This window comes from Perognathus longimembris, chromosome 16 (genome assembly GCF_023159225.1).
Source record: "Perognathus longimembris pacificus isolate PPM17 chromosome 16, ASM2315922v1, whole genome shotgun sequence".
Lineage (NCBI taxonomy): Eukaryota > Metazoa > Chordata > Mammalia > Rodentia > Heteromyidae > Perognathus > Perognathus longimembris.
This window is the reverse complement of record NC_063176.1, coordinates 27,997,672-28,019,521: the sequence shown is the minus strand read 5'-3', so window position 1 is coordinate 28,019,521 and position 21,850 is coordinate 27,997,672. Positions and strand designations below refer to the sequence as shown.

The 21,850-nt window shown below is 39.5% G+C and overlaps 1 protein-coding gene across 2 annotated transcripts in view; it reads right to left on the bottom strand.

The window, feature by feature from the left end:
* Positions 1 to 21,850, bottom strand: part of Kit (KIT proto-oncogene, receptor tyrosine kinase) — an 84,284-nt gene that overhangs the window by 9,076 nt on the left and 53,358 nt on the right. Inside the window, exons 8-15 of one of the 2 annotated variants that reach the window (XM_048363969.1) lie at positions 8,863 to 8,977; positions 7,024 to 7,217; positions 5,597 to 5,703; positions 5,373 to 5,499; positions 4,982 to 5,086; positions 4,714 to 4,824; positions 3,017 to 3,167; positions 307 to 398 (exon numbers count right to left, since the gene is read on the bottom strand). In XM_048363969.1, the coding sequence (XP_048219926.1) occupies positions 307 to 398; positions 3,017 to 3,167; positions 4,714 to 4,824; positions 4,982 to 5,086; positions 5,373 to 5,499; positions 5,597 to 5,703; positions 7,024 to 7,217; positions 8,863 to 8,977 (1,002 nt within the window). The remainder of the gene's footprint in view (positions 1 to 306; positions 399 to 3,016; positions 3,168 to 4,713; positions 4,825 to 4,981; positions 5,087 to 5,372; positions 5,500 to 5,596; positions 5,704 to 7,023; positions 7,218 to 8,862; positions 8,978 to 21,850) is intronic. The other variant, XM_048363971.1, reaches the window with a different exon arrangement.

Below are 21,850 nucleotides of genomic sequence, written 5' to 3'. Positions count from 1 at the left end.
AGAAGATGGCCATATCACTATCAAAGGCTGGCTATCAATCAGTGGATGAGAACTTACAGACCAATCATATTCCCAGTACTGAGCAAAGCTGGGTGTTAAGTCACAAAATTGGTTTTTAACAATCCCCAAATCCTCAAGGCAGAGAGATAGCAGACCCATTTCCAAAATCCCATCTACAGAGAAAGATGTACAAATATGAAAACACATGTTCTGATCCCAGACACTCATTTGAAAATTCAACTGCTACTGATTTTGTATTTGCTAGGATGTAAGCAAAGTGGCTTTTATCACTTTATTGGGACCTACCTATTCTTGCAGATCTCCTTTTGTCAGCTTTGGTTGGAACAACATAGGAAACACCAGGCTTCATGTCCATGTACTCATTGGTACTATCAATGCTGAGAAAGAAATGAAACACCATTCAGTTAAGACTGAACAAACCAGAAATTGGAGGAAGGGGCCACTAATGGGAGAGGTTCATCTCTTGTCCACTTTGTCATATAACAGACTGATTTTATTTGAGAAAAAGTGCAACGCAGCATTTAAAGAAAATGTTTTTGAAAACTGCATTCTAATTTTTCAATGTCCAATATTATAGTCCAATTACTCAGGTTAGAAGTATCCCAAATGATGGGCACTGATGGTTCATGCTAGTAATCCTAGCTTTTCAGGAAGTTGAGATCTGAGATCATGGTTTGAAGTCAGCCTCTTATCTCCAATCAACCAGTTAAAAGCTAGAATTGGAGCTGTAGCTTAAGTGATGGGCCTCAAGCAAGAAAGAAGTGGAAGGAAGGAAGGAAGGAGAAAGAAAACCAAACAAGAGCCATAGGACCCTGAGTTCAAGCCCCAGTACCAACACCAAAAAATTTTTTAAGTGGAAATGGTGTAGAAATATTGTAGAAATGGTGGATTTAATAGGAATCAGCCACAAACTATCTATCCTACATTACTCCAAACTCTAAATTAGCCCCCACAGAGACAAGACACAGACAGAGAACAGAGCTTCTAAGATGTGTCATCAGAAAGATCGCTAACATATAGCAACGGATGGAAGAAGGTTTAAAAAAAAATCAAGTTTGGTTCAAATAAACACCAATAATTTGGATGATTTTCTGAACCATCTGGACCTCTTGAATCTGCAACATTTGGCTGGAGACTCTTCAAGATTTCTAGTACTTCCTGCTTCTGATTAGCATAGAAACACCATGACAACAACCTCCTTCAGACTGTGCTGGTGGCTCCAAACCCATATGGGTTCCCAAAGGATAAAGAACACCACACAGGAACAATTCAGGCCATTAATTCAGAAAGTTAAAAAATATAGAGTGGAGGCCACATAACAACAACAAAAACAGCCCCAGGGGCTAGACCATCAATAGGCCTAGGAGACACTAATAAGGTTTTACGTACTTACTATACTCTAAACTACTGAAGTTTATAGGAATTTTAAAAAGAAAAGAAAGAAAAATGAAGGGCTTTACCTAGGGCTTTATTAAACTTTAGCCCAAGGCAGAAAAAAAATCACTTTAGGGAATAAATGCTCTTCAATCATATTCACTGAAGTCTCCTGAGGAGCCTAGGATTATGAGCTCAGGAGACAAAGTCTCACTATCCCAAAACATGGGAGACATAAAGTAAAATTTATCTTATTTGTTGGTGTTGGAGATGGAACCCAGTCTTATACATGCTGAGAACATGCTAAACCACTGTACTCCCCAACCCCATACAGTAAAAAGTTGGGGCTAGCAATGTGAAGTGCAACGGAGTGGGCTTGATTAGGATTTCTGTCAAGTCAGATGATGCTAGCACATCTTCTCTTCTTCTTGTGCAATATTGGGGCTTAAACTCAGGGCCTTACCTTCTTGGTCAGCTTTGGTGCTCAAGGTTGGTATTCTACCACTTGAGCCACACCTCCACCTCTGGTTTTTAACTGGTTAATGAAGATAGTCTCATACTTATCTGCCCAGGATGGCTTTGGCCTTGATCCTCAGATCTCAACTTCCTGCATAATTAGTACTATGGGTATGAACCACTGGTGCCCAGTTAGGAGTGAAGGTAAGTGGTAGAGTTCAAGAGCATAGGGAAAGGAAACACAGGTAAGGTCTGACAGAGAGGACTTCCATTCCACTTGTAAATCAAGTACTTGGAGTTTATTCTTTACCCATCATTCAAATTCAGAATGGTATAGATAATTGGATGCCAGAAATCAAGTCCAGGTTTTTGGTTTTTTTTTTTTTAATAATTAAGAGGGGGTCTGACACACAGAAATAAATCAGACAGAAGGTAAAGGTCTATGTGGAAGTCAATCCGCTGAAAAAATTTTAAAGAACTTTACAGTGCCAACCTGACAGCCTGTGGCATCTTTCCTATAGTGGCATTGTAAAGATGCCTGCAGCATTCAGATCAGCAGTACAAATGGAAATTTGTACACACAAATGGAACTGTGATAGCTGAGCACAGGTGCTTCATGCCTGTAATCCTAGCTACTCAGGATTGTAGTTCAAAGCCAGCCCAGGCAGGACAAATCTGAGACTTATGTCTCCAATTAACCAGCAAAAAGCCAGAAGTAGAGATGTGGCTTATATGGTACAGCACCAGCATTGAGTGAAAAAGCTAAGCAAGAGTGCAAAGCACTGAGTTCAAGTCCTAGTACTAGCATGTGTGCGCACTAGCGCGCGCACGCACACACACACACACACACACACAGAGGAACCATGATAAGAAATGTTAAACTGGCACACAGTGCATTCCACTGCATACAAACTGAGATGGAAAAAAAAAAATCTAAGCATGCCTTAAAAAAAATTAGACAAACCCTAAGTTTACCACAATTTGACTCTTCAAAAACACTATTTGAACTTTCTGAACAGTTAATCACATTTAAATAGTTTAATAATTCTGATTTCCCACTTTGGAGTACCTCAGTTCAGTTTTTAAAGAATCAGCCTTGATTGCAAACCATTATGACCCCAAGAACTGCCTGTCAATGGGGACTGCTTATGCAAATCAGCCTTACCAAGAAGACTCCTTTGAATGCAGAAGGTTCTCATACAGCGCTGCCTCTGCCTGATCTTCCTGCTTTGAGCAAATAAATGAATCACGTTTTCGCCTCAAAAAATTCAAAAGATCTCCATAGCAACAATATTCTGTAATGACCAGAGTGGGCCCTACAAGGATATAAGAAAAAAATTAAAAGAAGCAAAACATACTCTAGCTAATCCTACCTCTTGTAAAAAAAAAAAAAATACCCAAGGGTGATCTAGGCTGTTAACATTCAGCTTTAGTAGCTAAGCCTACTTAGTCCTCATATAATTCTGTCTACTATCAGCACTCATCAAAAAAAAAAAAAAAAGCAGCATTATATATATTAAAATAAAACAAGCTAGCCCCCTTCTATCCGAATTTCTAAGTGAAGTGAGGCTCTGGGGCCAGGCTTGAAGGCTGGTTTTAAAGACACAAGTTGCTGCTTTCAAGGATCTACTATTATCAAGCTTCCTATGTAGATACTTTGATTCACTTCTGTTTTCAGCAGGGCTTCACATCCTCTCTGTAATGTTATTATGAAAATGAAGAGCCCAAACTGTAACACAGGCAAATAAACCACATGCAACAGCCAGCTGAGACTAGACTGGGAAGATGGTGAAACCTGAAATGACCTGTATTCTGAGTGCTACTAGTCAAAAAAGGTTCTACTGTGAGTGAATGCTTAAAAATTGCAGTTCTGAAATGAACAGGCAACTAATTGCCTTGGTAGGAACTGTCTTACGAACAATTCATGATAGGGTGAAGCCCCATTCATGGGGCTGTTTTAAGAGACATTGTCTAAGCTGTCAACTTCCCTGTGGATCTCTCCACATCTCCAGCAACAGCTCCTCTCATACATCTTTGCTCTTTTAGAATCAAATGCATTCTGCAGACATCACAGGCATCCTTGATGGGGATCTCAATGAAGGCTCCAGAATTGGAAATGTATTTTTACGGGAAATGCTTGCTTCATTTGGTGTATATAAGACAATAAGAGGTCAGTGTTGTCAATGATATATGATAGTAGCTCACAGTCTGGGCTATTCTTCCCCAGGATGTAAAATTTTTAAAAATCTACATTTCTTTTTTGTTCATCAATTCATCCATTTGGGCACTCATTTAACCCAAAGTTCCCTTTTTAAATTGACATATAGTGTTCGTACTTATTTAAGGGGTAATTTGGTATGTGCATACAATCTGTCATGATCAACTAAAGGTAACAAGCTGGCATGCAAAGAGACTAATGTTGCATGTTCTCACTCATTTGTAGAAGCCAGAAAGAGCTGACCTCATGACCGTAGTGCATAGAATCCAGGTCACTAGAGGCTAGGATGAGGAAGTGGTAGATTGAGAGGGTAGATAGGAGTGCCAATCATCGGTGGAGGGGGAAAGGGGGAGTCAAATGCTTAGAAGGGTAACTATAGTCTATGAAATAACTTTTCAAATAACTAGAGGAGGAAAGTCTGAGAAGTCTGAATGCATTGATACATGATAAAAATACAAAGAAATGAGAACCTCCATTAGGTTAAGAACAAGTAGGAAAATAAAATCTACCAAAAGAGAATGGAAATTTGGATACAAATCTAGCAAGCAATTAATAATCAAGCATTTTTCAAGTCTTGTTTTCTTTTTAAGTCCTGCTTTTGGCAACCTAGCAGATAGTAAGATGGCATTGGGATGTGGGCTCACCTCCAACGGTACATGCGCCAAGAAGATTCACAATATTCACATGATTGCCAAGGTAGCTCAGGACCTTCAGTTCAGACATGAGGGCTTCTCGCTCCGTTAAATGGGCACTTGCTAAATTTGGGAAACATCTTATTTTAGCATCCCACATCTAATATTATAGATATTATAATATCTAACCAACTAAATCAAACCCACTAAAAAAATAAACCCCAAGTGGGCAAATGCAAACTAGTGTGGGTGAACGTACTGGCCTATGGGAGCCACTTACGTTTGAGCATCTTCACAGCGACAGTCATGGCTGCATCTGACTGGATTAAGCCATACGCAGTGGCCTCAACAACCTTCCCGAAGGCACCAGCACCCAAGGTCTTCCCTTTAGAAAAGAAGAAAGCAAGATAAGAGGTGGGCTAGAAGGAACACTGGAACATTCCATGATCAACAAAAGGATTAATGGTAAATGTTTCTTAAAGACATTTCCCTGTCTTGTGTGTTCTGTACCAAACATATCAGTTTTTGTGCCATTTCACAGGGAAAAGAGAAACAATAAAAACCACTTCTTGTTTCAGGTGGAATGAAACAAAGGAAGCCCTGGGGTTCCCTAAAATCATTGTTACATGTACACAAAAGGGCTACGTGGAAAGCCCCTGCTTCATACTGACCAAAACTCAGTCTGCTTCTGGGAAACTCCCATTTGTGATCGTAAGGAAGTTGTGTTGGGTCTATGTAAACATAATTGTTTCCATTTATCTCCTCGACAACCTTCCATTGTACTTCATACATGGGTTTCTGGAGGAGAAAAGGAAAGACAGATCACCCTTTAATGAGGAATGCCTCAGTCGCCACGGCACTGGGGGACTAGAAGAGAGAACGAATCAGTGGTTACCTGTAAATATTTGTAGGTGAGAATCATGACTACGATGCACATGAGGCCAGCTGTGATCACAAACCCAATCAGCAAGGGTGTGAACAGGGTATGTGAATGGATTTGTTCTAAAAGGAAGAGAAGCGGGGGAATCACAAAATATTAGCAGGATGGGGTGTTGGTGAGGGCCACATCCCCAACAGACCCAGTTCCTGTCTCACAGCCTGGACAGAGGACACAGCTACGAGTGTTTAGATCCTTACCTTGGCTATGTCTTACTCTTTGTAATAAAAGGAAGCTTTTAACAATCTAACTTTAAACCAGATTACTGAGAAAGACTATGAGAGTTTTATATGCATAATTCTATGTTGCTTTTCAAAGTAACATCAGGAATGGCCTTTGTATTCCAAATTCCTTCTCTTTTTAATGATCTTTAAGTAGTTGTACAAAGGGAGTTGCCATTTAACAAAACAGTTTATGAATATAAAGCATCTTGATCAATGTCCCCCTTTTGACATTTTCAAATTCTTCTCTAAAATAACCCAAAAACCAGGTATTCTACTGGTGGTTTTTCTTTTTTGCACTCCTGACTTTTCCAAATTTTCTACAATGACCATAAATGTCTTTCACAAACAAGAAAAACATTTTTCAAGTGTCTCTTTCAATGCCCTGTCTGGAAAGATCAATAATGAACAACAATGTTAACATTCTTCCTCTCATTACTCAAAAACAGAGCGCACACATTCTAGCCTAAGTCTTTGTACACACACACACACACACACACACACACACACACACACACACACACAAAGCCCTAGAAACTTAAATGCCCCCCTCCTTTTTTCACTTTTAACTTTAAACTAATTTATCAATTTTTCCTCAAGGATTATTTCATTTATGATAATAGGAGAGTTGGTCACTCAGAAAGCACATTGTATGGAAATAATTTGTTGGCTTGCAAGTGTAGCTTTAGGGCCCTGGTTTCTATCCCCGGCATTGCAAAAAAATAAAAGGAATAAAAGACATTGCTGACTAACATGATTACATAAAAATAGTATTAATTTTTGGATATGGTTATCTGGCAGTGCAAACTCATTCCAAATCACTAAAACTTAAATTTAAATTGAAAATGCTCTAATTGTGGTCAGGGCATGACGTATATCCTCTTTTAACTTTCTACCGTTTTCTAATGGAAACAAATATTATTAGTTATAGAAGGACTCACACACATGCATGGATAAATACAAACCAAAATGGTTTAAATGATTGCTAAAACGTACATCTCGATTTCCAAACTAGTACAGAATGAATCTGATGAGAGTATGGTTGGTGTGCTACTAGGCATTTCTAGAAATGACATGGTCAGTGTTGGAATGGACTTAACATCATGATGGATATGGTTGACACAACCTCAATATCCCCTTAAATTGGATTAAAAAGAAATATACCTTTGTTGTTACCTTTAAATGCAAAGTTAAAGTAAGCAGAGCTCTTGCCCACTTCATTGTAAGCCTTACACTCCACTGTGCCATTGTGCCGGAAGGCACTAGAGTCTATGGAACTCTGAACCACTAGTTTTCCAAATGGTGGCACAGATGAGTTCTGAATCTGCACGTCCACAGGTGGTACGGGGACAGAACACCTGGGGGAAGAGCACAAAGGCACTGGCTTATGGTGGGAAAACAAATACATGAAACACCTAGCATCTGGCATATTGGATAGCACAGTTAGAACTCATCAAGATAAATCCCCAATCAGATGCAGAAGACTTTAGGGGATCCTAGGAGAAAGAAATGTACCATGTGGAACAGAAAGAAGGAGAGAAAGTTTTTGGGTTTAATAGTGTTTGAATCCAAACTCAAATTTGCCTAGTCTCTTGCTTTATGGTAGGTTATGTAATCTCCCCAAGACTCAGTTTCCACAGCTGTATATTGAGATGGCAACACCGTTTTGCAGGGTTACTGAAAGGGCTAGAAATAAAAAGTTCCATAGCTAGATCTTGGTGCAAAATAGACTCTTTAAAATAACCCAAATTTTCAAGTATGTATGAATGGTTAAAAAGGAGTATGGAAGCAGAAAGTGTTAATAAAAATAATTTGGCTAAGGACATGAAAATACTAAAAAAAATAAATTGTGCCTCCAGGCTCTGGGCTTTAAGCAGGGAGGTACTACCGTAAGGCCTGATAATGTACCAGGTGGTATTACTACTGGGAGAAATTGAGAGCCAGACCCCAACTACTGTACTTTACACTCTTGGCCACTTCCCTTTTCCCTCTTAACACCTACAGATATTAGTTGTTGATCTTACCTGCAACCTGTCCACTTTACACAGACTGAGAAAGGCAGAAATTTGAGCACAGTATTCTTTCAACCAGCATCTGACATATTCAGCTCTCCAAATATTTGCTGAATGCAAGATTATAATCACTGGTCCCTGCTTACTTCCAAGGGGTCTTAAACTGCTCTCCCTCCAGTCCCCAAGATTCATGATTCCACACAAGAAAAAATTACACTAGAGCTCAGGCTAGAACAACAGACTTTAGTCAACAAAAAAATAAAACTATCACTACCTCCACAAAAAATAAAATTTCCACTACCAATCTTACTATTGAGTTGTGATGATACACTGAGCTTTTAAGGCTGGAACATAAAACAGCATTTGAGAAATTAAAAAAAAAAAGCAAAGTTACCCCTGTTTTCCTCTTCAGGTAATGGAAAAGAATAATTTAAGGCTTAAGCGTGGGCTGTGAGGAGAAGTGACACAGTATCAGATGGTCCCTGTTTATTGGGGGCTGGGCACCTCATCAAGGAGAAAACCTTTTTACAACCTGCCGCTTACCACCACCATATGTATGTTGTAATTGTGCGATCATTACTTTTTGGTAACTTGGCAATTAACTTCTGAGGTAATTTTTTTCATGATAACTACAGCCACATTTCCCACACACATTACCTCCTGTGTATAGAATGGAAATCTAATTACTCTGTCCTGGAAAATTGCTTTATCTACCTGCAGGCTAGAAATTGCATGATAAATCCAAAAAAGATAACCACCCAAATAGAGAAGTCATTCAGTAATCATTTTTCAGCAAACAAAATTAATGTCTACCAGAAAAAATATAGCCATTATCTCTCCCCCTGAAAAGCCACATGGACAGAAAAATAATAATCAAAACAAAGCTTTTTCCAAAAAAAATTTAAAAAAACTAAACACACATTTGAAATTCAACTGAACTGCAATCCTTTCCCTTCTGCATCTTAAGCAGTGCCAAAAATAATCATCTCACCTCTGCTCCGTTCCTGGACAAAAATACCAATCTATTGTGGGCTCTGGAAATCCTGCTGCCACACACTGGAGCATGCCATTCATGAGCCTGTCATACGTCAGGATTTCTGGTTTTGCTGTACAAAAAAGAGAAGTGGCCATATGTCAGTTTGCTCAAAACCCTCTGTGAGAGCCACTCCAATTCTCTCTCATCTCTCCCATCCTTAGAACCTTCTAGAAGCTGTGAGCAAGAATGATGCTCCAAGGGGAGAAACTGAACCAATGAATGGAACATACAGAGAGGTGAACTAAGGATCTAGTCAAGAAAGATGTTCACAATCCCATCATTCCCACTGCACACAGGGGGTTTTCTGTGACCTCTCTCAGGCAGAAGGCATGAGACCTCCTTTCTAGGTTTTGCTTCCAGTAATAGGAAGTCTGACAGACTGCTTCTGGTTAAGACGTTAGCATTCCAACTGTTCTAAAGGTGGAAATTCTGTTTAGTAGGCTCCTAGTGGGATTTTGAGTTATTGTGGGAATGAAATTAGGAAATGTTACTGGAAAAAGAAAATCCCAACTCTCTTTTTAGGGAGTGGGAGGGGTAGGATTCATAAAGAGCTGAATCACTCACTGTATTTACGGGGAAGCTTACACATGACAGTAAGTGACAATATGGGCTCCAGACCTTTATTTCAAATGCAAAATGCAGGCAGAAAATTATAAGAGAAAACCAGCCAAAAATTATATTCACACATATATTTAGAGTCTGGATGGAATCAGCCTGGGTAGAATCAGCAAAAACATAAATTGTATCAGCAGGAAAGCTCTAATTTGACATTTCTGTGTAACTATAATAATCAATTGATATTCAACAATTTCAAATTCTGGAGATCGTTTCTAAAGTAAAAGGAAAATGAGCTTGTGTTTGTTGGTTTTAATGGCAATGTACTTGAAAGTTTTTCATTCTTTTGAGAATGAATAAGCTACCTGTAAGCATCTTGAGGGCAGAGATGCTGGTGTGCTTACCTGCATCCTTGGAGGTGAGCCCAGAACTGAGTTCACAATTACAAAGGCTATGTATGGGGTGGACCACCTATTAGACTTTACCAGTTCTCTACCACTGGTTAAGTTGCAGCATCTGTTTCTGCATGTGAAAAATGGAGATGGTAATAGTAGCCATCTCATAGGGCAATGGAGATAATTAAATGAGTTGGGATACACAAAGAACTAAGAAAGACTTGCACTCAATGGTAGAGCTCCTGCCTAGTAAGCATGAAGCTGTGAGTTCAAACCCCAGTACTAAAAAGAAAAATGATACATTTATTGCTAATTTTCATTAGAGATTCAGTTATTCTTTACTAATTGGAGTACCCACCCTCCTTGGTTAAATGAGTTCTCTACAGGTTAACTATATCTGCCAATATTAATATTCCATTCAGTGATCTGAAAATTGCTTCTTGAAAGTAATGTGCTAATATGTATGTGTTTTGATGTGATACATTGGGACTTTGACATCAATTTCATTGCAATTGATAAGAGAAATATATGTGCTGAGAATGAAAAACAGACTGGAAACATAGGACAGCTATTTCCCCAGAGAAAGCTAACATTGGTAAGTGGTATCTTTGCAGGACAACTGCTCAGCACCTTAACTTCCTTGGAGGCAAATGAGTTGGCAGGGATCAGAGTGTCCACATGCATGACACACCCGCCTGTCACTCAACCTGGCCCTGCTGATGGGCAGGCCAATTGGCAAACACACACAAAAGAATGACTCTCCAAAGCCATCTCAAGGTAGGAGCATCCTTGAGAGTGTGGATCCAATGCCAGCTTTCACAAATAGAGCAAGAAGACGAGCTATCATCTTGCGAAAATATCCATCTGGCAAGTTTCATTTAATTATCATGGGCAACTGTGTGATCAGGCTGAAAAGTAGGACATAACACACAAAAAAACAGTAGACTCTTTGGAGAATGCTATTTTGCTGGAGATTGTAGGTGCCATACGGTAAGTCTCTCTGGACTCAGCTTAAATGTCACCTCTATTTCTAAGCAATTCCCAATTCTCTGAAGCCAACCAAGTCAATTGATCTCTTCTCTCTCTGTCTCTGTCTCTGTCTCTCTCTTTCTCTCTCTGTGTGTCTCTTCCCCGGCCCCCCCACCTTATGTTAGATCTTGGTCCGCTTTCTCATCAACTATATGTTCTCAAGGGCAGGAACCATGTCTTATTGATTGTACCTCTGACCAGCAGATACATAGTAGAGCTAATGAATGACTAAGATTCCAATGGCACCAGGTGCCAGTGGCTCACATCTATAATCCTAGCTACTCAAAAAGCTGAAATCTGAGCATCACATTTCAAAGCCAGAGCAGACAGGAAGGCCCCATGAGATTCTTTTTTTTTTTTGGCCAGTCCTGGGGCTGTCCCTGGCTTCTTTTTGCTCAAGGCAAGCATTTTAACACTTGTGCCACAGTGCCCCTTCTGGCTTTTTTCTATATATGTGGTGCTGAGGAATAGCACTTTACCGCTAGGCTATATTCCCAGACCCCCATGAGATTTTTTTTTGCTCACTAACCACCAGAAAGCCAGCAGTGGAGTTGTAGCTCAAGTGGTAGAGTGGCAGCACAAAAGCTAAGGGGGCAGTGGGCGTGTGCACAAGCATGTGCATACACCCCCACCCCCACCCCACCCAAGGCTGGGGATGTAATTCAGTTGTGCAAGGAGGGTCTTTTCCAAGATCCTAGCACTACTATAAGGTGGTGATGGAAGGGAAGGAGGGGAGGGGAACACAACCAATGAATGAGTCTCTAAAATTCCAAGGGAACTGACTTAAGAATCAAAAGAAGAGAGCTAGAGCAGCCAATAGTGACTTTCCAAGGAGATATATTTCTACTATTCTTACAAAAGATGGCCCCCAAAATTCACATTTATGTTTAGACATGTGAATTTTTTTTTCATTCTGAGATTAGTAATAGAGCCCTAAGTCTATACATGATGGCACAGATATTTGGACATGAGATTCAAGTTGAAAATATGGATCTACTATCTCCATTCCTGTTGTCATAGATGCTTCCCAATGCCCACAATGCCAGAGATGGATTTTTAGTGGACCTAAATTCTGTATAAGGAAGACATTTGAAAGTTGAAAGGATACTGCAAAATGCTGACAATGGTCTTCTGTGGTCATATGAAGGCTTCTGGATTTTTTTTTTTTGGCTTGTTTTTCAATTTTACTTTACAATGCAACACATATGCTAAAATATACCTATAGCATACTTCTTAATTAGAAAATTAGAGCATTTCAAAATTATATAACCAATTACGTTTCACTTTGGTGACAAGTACTCGAAGATCCAAGCCTTGCAGCATGACACCTGGTAGCAACAGTGCCCAGCCATGGTGCAGACTGTCTGGCTGACCTACTTGTTCCTGTGCACTGGTTAATTAGGTAGTTGTTTCTAGAGTCACTATTTCCAGATGGATCATAACCTGAGGCTGGTTGAGCTACTTTTGTCCTGGTGGGCCTTAGAGAATCTTAAACTTTTCATGGGTATCAGACATCCTGAGATAAAGCTCCGTGAAGATTCTGGAAGCCCCTCTCCAGAATCACAGTAGGCTCAGGGTCTGATCCACCAATGTGCTTTTTAAGAGCACTCTCAAGGAATACCATCTGGGCCAGGCCTAGACTAAGGCAGGAGAGACAGAGTGACATTTCAGAAGACATCAGCACTAAAGGTGCCACAAGATGACATCTGTGAGGGCCTCATTCTTTGCTTCCCCCTCATCCTGGCCTGTCCCCAGTGGTAGTGGAATGACATCTCATTCTGTAAAGGTTATTACACTAGCCCAGTCCATGGCATGTTGCATTAGGAAAATGTTTAATGCATAAAAATAATGAGCTAGGTAGAAATCTGATGCCTAAAAATGAAAACCTGAGTTCATCTTCATTTTATAAGTGGCTCAATGCCCTGTGAGCAGCATTAAATATGCATTTTGCTGCTAAAGATACATACTTTCCCCAATTCTCTAGGTTAATCTGAGCTGCAGTTTCTCAGATATTCTGCAGCAACCAGGATACCAAATGACACATTCCTTAATTCCCCCCAAGTTGGAGTTTTTAGATAAGCCTAAAAGGTGTGTAAGTTATGCATTTCCTGGGGAGATTAAAGAAAATAGTCCTTTTCTCCTTTCAAAGCATTGAGGACTTGTGTCATTTAGGCATCTCCAACACTGATCAGCTTGTAGGCAGTGACTGACTGAGAATTTATTGTTCACGCAATTAAAGTCCCAAACACCAATTTACCCCACAGATTTGTGATCTTGAAAAACATTCTTTTTCCCCCACCATCAATCAGGTCCATGTGGAATGCAGGAACAAAATGAATTTTAAGAACTCGGCACAGACAACAAGAGCTGGCAGCTGAGGGCGTGCAAAAGTGACTAGTAGGGGAGGGACTGGGTTTATCTCTGTGTGGGAAAGCATTTTTGAGAATAGCTCTTTTCTTGCCCGGTCCACCTTAACTGACTCCTGCTATAAATGCACAATGGCCCATACTCTATAATCAGCAGGACAAAGAACACAGACTTGAGGCTCCAAATAATAAAAGACTAAATGGAGAGCAATCAGAGGATCAATTTCTGTTTTTACAATTCCAGGCTTTGCTGGAGTTGAATGGTGGTATAGCAGCATTTCAGCGATTTCTCACCATCCTGGTTTGGATCTGGGTGAAACCTCCATTCCAACCCCATCACGGTTGTAATAAAGAAATAAGGGAATCAGGTGGGGGCTGGAGGTATGGCTCAAGTGGCAAAGTGCTTGTCTAGCAAAGATGAGGACCTGGGTTCAAACCTCAGCAACCTAAATCAATTGATCAGCTCAAATAGGCTCATAAAATAATGCAATCTAGCTTTTTAATAAACTAAATAGTATATTCTTAAGGAAATCTCCAGAATTGTTTTGGAAACATGCAGTGTTTTTAGCCAACTTTCGGGCTTTCTGGAAATTAGTATATGGGCTTTCCACAGATTTTATTTAACAGATAAAACTTCAATCCTGGTCTCCTTCACTCAAATGTTTTTAACTGAGTGCTTATTACTTAAAGAGGAAAAAAGCCAGGCACAGTGGCTCAGGCCAAAATTCTAGGCATTCAAGAAAATGAGACTAGGAAGACAGAAATATAAAGGCAAGCTAGGCAGAAAAGTCTGTGAGACTCCATCTTCAAACAAATAACAAAATGTTGGGCTGGAGGCATGGCTAACGTGGTAGACCAACAGCTAAGCAAGTAAGCTGAACAAACTTGAGGTTTTGAGTCCAAACCTTGGGTACTAGCAAAAAGAAAAATGTAAAGAAAAGGAAGTGGTAGAGTGCTAACCAGGAGCAAAAGAAGGTCAGGGACAGAGCCTAGGCCCTGAGGTCAAGCTCTAGAACCAGAGTATGTGTGTGCGTGTACATGTGCATGCGCGCGCGCACATACACACACACACACACGAAAAAAGAAAACAAAAGGTAAGTGTTGTCCTGGTTAGGTAATATTCCCAATCAGGCGTCAGCTCAGCAAACATTTACTGTAGAGGCAAGACAAACATTTTAGGTAAATACTTAGGGCTTGCCTACCTCTGGGACTCTCTTAAAGCTGGAGTACATGGCCATGACTGTCTTCAGATAGAACTTTACTTGTAAGTCAGGTGTGGTAGCTCATGGCTTTAATCTCAGCACTCAAGAGACTAAAACAGGATGATGATGAGTTCAAGTGAGTAAAGTGAGACCCTACCTCAACAAATCATAACAAAATACAGTAACCCCAATCCTAAACTTTTACTTGGACATTTGAATTTTATTCTTTTTTTGCACAAAATTGTCTTTATTTTCTCCACTACTTAAAAACAGAAATGCTTAGTTTGTGCATTATCCCATACCAAATTAAAGTTGAATAAATGTCTATCCTTAGAGAAAGCCTTCCTAAGCCAGAATGAGCATGCTCATTTGACAGGCCCACTACTGGGGTTTCACCCAGACATGAGGAGGGCCCTGGGCTCACTCAACATACCATCCACGTGCAGTCAAGGTCTGCGGGCAGGAGATAAAATGCTATTTCTCTACCCTGTAAAGTAGCTAATTCATTCTGCCACATCGTTCAAAAGTGGAGAAAGGTATTGACACAATGCCCAATGAAAAATTATGTGTCTATTCTTGGAGTAATTTAAATTTCCACTGAATTACAGGTGACCCTGCATACACTTACAAATAAAAGGGGCTAATTTGATGTAAAAACACACCTGGCTCAACTGAAAAGGAATGGAATGGGAGTTCTGCAATACAAAGGGATTACTCATGATGTTGTTAGAAAAGTTCAGCCAAGTAGATTCCCCTGCTTTTCCAAAACCTACCCAGCAACAAAGGGCTTATGCATACAGGGCAGTGAACTTTGTCCTCTTCTAAGAGGTTCAATTCAATCCCCCATTAGTAAAACAACCTACCAGATCTTCCCCATTTGTTACACACCCTAAGAAATCCCTTCATTAGTAACACAACCCTACCAGCAGCCCTGCCCCATTAGTAACTCACCCTACAACATCCATTTCCTCAAGAAATATGGAGGAAAATAATGATGTCAACACTTTGGTGGAGAAGATTGGAGAGTTACATCTGCTAATTTCATTTTAGACAAGAAGAGAAAGTTCCACACTAAAATCAGTTTCCACCTATTTTTCTTTTCCTGTTTAAATTCTATATCTGTTCTTACATCTACAGATTCTCTTTATAAGGAGAAGTCACACTTTAAAAACAACAGTATTTGTAACTCCCAACCAATCAAGAATAAAACAAAAACCACTTTGAGACAAGAAGGGGGAAATAAAGAATTCAAACAATATCCTATCCATTCAATAAACAAATACACACTACCTATAAGAAGATGATATAAAAAAATACGCAACTATTTACCTAGATGAGCTGCTATCCTAAGACAAGTAGAAGGTGATTTTTCTATTTAGAACTATCCTGAGAACAGGCACAGAAAGAGTGGAAAAGTAATGACAGATGGTAACCTTACTAACTTGCAGGCACTCGGGCAAGGGCACTCGTTTGAGATTAAACAAGATAATTATGAACATTAAAGAAACCGTCTGACAGGTTTCTTTGAAAAGTGTCACATCATTTCAGAATTCTGCCTTGTTCTGTCATGTTTCAAATCTGCATGACAGGGGCAAAGGGGATTCTGAAAAGAACACATTATGGCTGAGTGCCAGTGGCTCATGGCTGTAATTCTAGCTGCTCAGGAGGCTGAGATCTAAGGATCATGGTTGGAAACAAGGCTGGGCAGGAAAGTCTGTGAGAATCTTAACTATAATTAACTACTAGAAAGCTGTAAGTGGAGCTGTAGCTCAAGAGTGCTAGCCTTCAGCAAAAAAAAAAAAAAAAAGGGACAGTGGCCTAGGCTATGAGTTCAAGCCCTAGGACTAGCAAAGGAAAAAAATAAAAGCAACCCTGGGAAAAGCCTGGGAAGATATAGTATGTGTTACTCAATGCAAAAAATAATAAATAAAAACCCAGGTTATAAAACAATTATGACCCTGTGTTTTAAAATATATATCTATTTAAATATATAAAATATGACATTTATAAGACTGAGTGATACAAGGCAAATAAACTTCAAATCTGATTTTAATTTTACTTCACATTTTCTCTTTTTTCTCATTATTCCTATAACATTTCTGAAGTAAGAAAAATTGTTTTAATTAAAAAAGAAACACTTGTAATGAAAGGGGTACCACTAAGATTCATTGTATTCATAAGTTTACAAAGCTGTTGAATGGCATCTCCGTTGTACATCATACATGTGCAAATGTTTGTACATACCAAGCTACATTCTACTTACCAAGGGAACCCCACCTCCAACTCTCAAAAGCCAGAGTTTGGGGTCAGAAGCTTGGCTCAAGTGGTACAGCACCCACCTAGCAAGCATAATGTCTCAAAGTTCAAATCCCAGTACCACCCAGAAAAGGCTATGTAAGTTAGAAAAGAGTTCTAGTCAACACCAGCCCAACTTAAAGGAATTTCAAATATCTGCTACACAGTCGAGTCTAATAGAAGCTACATAATAGGAAAAATGCTGAAAGACAAACTTCTCAAACAAAAACACAGAGAAATGTGTTGAAATTAAAAATTCTTTCAGCCTCAAACACAAACACAGCATGGTTTGGACATCCATCATTTGCAGAATCCTACCTTTTTACTTTTCTTTTCTTTGGGAGAAGAGGGAGAACTGGAGCTTCAGTTCACCTGGGTGCCATCCCTGGGCTTCTTTTGCTCAAGGCTAGCGCTCTACCACTTGAGCCTCAGCACCACTTCTAGCTATTTCTGAGAAGTTTAGTAGAATTAAGAGTCTCACGGATTGCTGCCTGGGCTGGCTTTGAATCTCCAATCTTCAGATCTCAGCCTCCTGAATATCTAGGATTAGAGGTGTGAGCCACCAACACCTGGCCCTTTTTTCTCCTCTTGAGGGCCGTGGTGCTGTCCTTTACCTTTTTTGCTCAATGCTACCACTTGAGGCACAGCTCCACTTGAAGCTTTTTGCTGGTTAATTGGAGATAGGACTTCCTGCCTGGGTTGGCCTCCAAAATTATGATCCTTGAATCTCAGGATCCTGCATAGTTAGGATTTCAGGTATGAGCCACTAGTGCTGGGCTGATTCTCCCTACCATCTTTTAAAAATAGAAATAGATAACAAGTTGAATAAGAAATGTACTCACTGCCTTATGTATGACACCATAACCCCTCTGTATATCATTTTAACAATAAAGAAATAAAAAAAATAAGAAATAGAAATAGAGGGATTTGGGTACAGTAATTCAGCACACACATTTGTACTGATGACCCCCCAGGACTAAACAAATAAACAAACAAATAAGCCTACAGGATAAGAAGTGGTAAATTTCTAAAGTTCTAGTAACTCTACTCTCCTTGGTCCCTGAGGACCATTTTCAAGAGCATAGTGGGTTAAAGCCCCCCATCTGAGCAGTAGTCTTTACAGGTAAGCCAGCCAGTACACTGGTTTCATCCATGGAGAAGGTCTCTGAGATTCCAGCCAGGTGGAAGACCCAGATGGCTGACAGGTAGTTTGAAACCACCTACATGTCAGGTTTGACAAGTCTACCTTCACCGTTGGAAAACATGGGCCATTGCACTGATAGTGGTCCCTCCCTAGATTTGGCTCAGTCATCTGTACATAAACTTGATTATGACCCCAAATACACAAAAGACAGCCCAGACTTCGTAAAAGTGTTCAGAGGGGAACTTTCTCATCAAAAGGTTTCATTCTGGGTGACTTATTCCTTTGGCTGATTTAACCATACTGTACAATCTATAAATAATCAGTAACCCCAGGAAGGATGTTAATTATATGATGCAGTGATTTAGGTATAATACATCATTTAGCATTTCCTTAAATTGTTTCTCAACTCCCTATTAACACCCATCCATAAACGGAATGAAATAGATGACATCTGAGTTCATTTCATGTAGTCCAGCAGTCATTTGGGTTTCCAGTCTAGCCTAACCTTTCGTCTATTTCATAAGGCAAAGAAGAAAGGCAAACCTTTTAGTGCCCAGCATCTACCTTTCCACTCTTCTCTGTGTGCCACAACAGCTGTGCAACTTGCTAAGGCTTGTCCACTAAAGGGATAAAACTTTAAGATTACAAAGAAATGTATTTATGACCCCTAAGTAGATTATTTTCCACATCTATTAAACTCGTAATACTCATAATACATGAATATTCTCAGATAATGTTGGAAGTTGCTTTTTTTTAAGGTTACTGGATCTTTTTAAAACTATTTGAGAGGTTTGGAAAATAATTGACTTACCCTAGCAATTATAATTCCTTTTTCTTTCCCTCCCTCCCTCCCTCCTTAATTTTTTTATTTGTATGTGTGCTGGGGCATAAACTCAGGGCCTGGGCTCTGTCTCTGAGGGGCTTTTTTGCTCAAAGCTAGTGTTCAACCACTTGAACCACAGCTCCACTTCTGCCTTTTTTGATGCTTAACTGGCAAGAGAGAACGAGAGAGAGAGACAGAGAGAGAGAGAGAGAGAGAGAGAGAGAGAGAGAGAGAGAGAGAGAGAGAGAGAGAGAGAGAGACTCTTGTGGACATTCTTGCCCCAGCTTGACGCTTTCTAATTTACTAAAAAATTATTGAATAGAGTATGTAAGTATGGGAGGGAGAAGTCAAGTCAAGTGAATAACTTAAGGTACATACTTGGCTTTTTATTGCCCTGGGTCTGGTAATAAACCTTTTTGGATGACATTTGTTGTAACTAAAGAGACTGCAGTTCCTAAGTAACTAGCATAGACTATCTAAGCATCTTTATTATGCTATTGTCTATGACACTGAGGGAATTTGAGAAAGAGTAATTAAGTATGAAGAAATCATTTTGTGGCAAAGTTTTTAGAACTTTATTTTCCTTTCCTTTTTGCAAGGGAAAGAAATCATCAGTATTAAGTTTTTAGAAGTCAGAATTTATTTCTATGCACTCTTGGATAAGAAATTCCAAGAACAATTATAGTAACGCAAATTCAGTGAACACAGACTTTTGTTTCACTTAATGCTTGAGTGAGAACACCCACCAGTTTCCTCTGTTGTACTCAATGACAGAAAATATGTTCTAGCTCTCGGCCATTGAAACCACTGTGAATATCACTGGCCCATGTACTATGGGTCTGGTTAGAGAAACTGAAAACAGTACTAAAATATGTGTGAATTTAATATGTGACATATTTATTGTTCTCGTAACACTAGTAGTCAGGTCATAATATTGTAAAAGTCTCACTCCTAAGTGATATTACCCTCCTCACCATACTTTCTATCACTCAATATATTGAAGTCTACATTATGGAATTATCAAAACAAATGGATTTTTCAACCACCAAACATTAAACCATCTCAAATCAAGGATGTTTTTATTGGCATTTCTTACAACTGAATCTATTAAGCAATGACATATCAGTGTCACTAGTCATTTGAATTTCTGTGCTAACCCTATACATTTATTATCTTGACTTTTATTAATTCTCATTTTCATGGACACTAATTCCTTTCTCCCTTGGGAAGGTTATTTAAAGAATAAGCCATCAGTAGATCTAGGCATAACTGCTTCAGCTAAAGTAAACACTGTGCTCGATGTTTTAAACCATGAAGTGAGTTAAGCTGTTGATTTGAAAGTTCAACACATATGCCATGAACTTGGATGCTTTTTTTGCAATTTAAGAAAGCCTCCTCCATACCCCCCCCCCGAAAAAAAATCCCTTTTAAACCAACAAAATGAGCTAATTGTAACTATGCAGAATGACTGGGAGATGGTTCATAGAGGCAGACAGTTCACATAAAATGCCAGCTTGCTGGGGTGCCACTGGCTCATGCCTGTAGTCCTAGAGATCTGAGGATTGCTGAGGTCCATGAGATCCTTATCTTCACTTAAACCAGCAAAAAGTAGAAGTGGAGCTGTGGCTCATGTGGTAGAAAGCATCGCCTTCAGAGAACAAGCTAAAGGACAATGTCCCAGCCCTGAGTTCAAGTTTCAGTACAGATATACAAATGTATAACATGTGAATATGCATACGCGCATGCACACACTCACCCCCCACTATCAAAAATACTTAGAATACCAAAGCTAGGGAAGTGAAAGAAATACCTCTAGTACTTGTACTGAACCCATAAGACCAAAGACTTCCTGAACAGCTCAGCCTCAGAGGGCAGAGTCTACTTCATACTGCTCTGTATCCTCAGTGTGATGGAGGAGGACCTCAACCATAGGGTGGGAGATAGGAGACTCAGACCAGATTATAGGAACAGCCTCTTCCTGATAGGGACGAATCATTTTAGAAGTGAATGGCTTACTTTACCTGGTTTCAAACAAGCATGGGTTTCCCCCGTAGAAATGATTACAATTGACCTGATAGCAAATTAGCCTTATAAGTATGATGGTGTCAGTCCCTTACCAGCCCCCACCCCGAAGTCAGAAATGCCTTTCTGGTCAATGTCTCATGACCAACTGAAAGATCACTAACTGGCAACGGAGAAGACAAAGGAGAAAAAGAACATCCTGAGAGAACACAAAGCACTTGACTTTATAAAATACCCAGTGGCCCAGCTTCTCAAAGTCAGCTGTGTGGAGAATAGCACACCTTCATGGTCTGCCATTCCTGAGCCACAGGAAAGAAAGGCCTGAAAACTGAGGGCAGTACTTGGAAGGGCTGATCTGGCAAAGTGACTTTTATTATCTAGAGAGATGAATAAGTAACAAGGCTCATACTAGTATTTTGTATATCTGTTTCACCACTCTAGTGATTTTTTTACTGTATTTTCCAGACATATTGATCCACAGTAAATTGAAAATCTTTTTGTGGAGATGTGGAGGGGTTCTCTGCCATAGATTACCTAGTTTTACTATACTACAACACTCAGAATAAAGTCTTGTACAAATCATTTGCATATTACGCTTGCAAGGATATTGATTTGCCTATAGTCATCTCTTAAATTAGTTGAATATTAAGATTTTTCAGAAGTAACTAATTTTGCCCATGTGTAGTAATAGTAAGCTCCTTTGATTAACATCTGAATTAATCTAGAAAAATTTGAATTGAGGGCCAATGAGATATCAAATAATCAAAACTGTCTGAGCAACTGAAATATTAATTAAGATTTCCCCTGGAAAGGGAGAGTTCGGAGTCAAATACGTTTGGGATAATCTCTCCATCCAAGAGCCTGCTTCTGGGCAAGTGCAGAATATATTAAAGATTCTAGAAAGGTTGTTAGTAAAGACTATATTTTCAATTATAAGCATGTGGCCCCACCCCCTTTTTTAAAATGGTACTGGGTATCGAACTCAGAGCGTTGCATCTGCTAGGCAAGCACTTTGTCACTGCACCACATCCCAGCCCATCTACCCTTTTAAAATGTAAATTCATATTAACATTTTATTCAGGAAGCATAATGTTGGAAATGCTGACATAGTG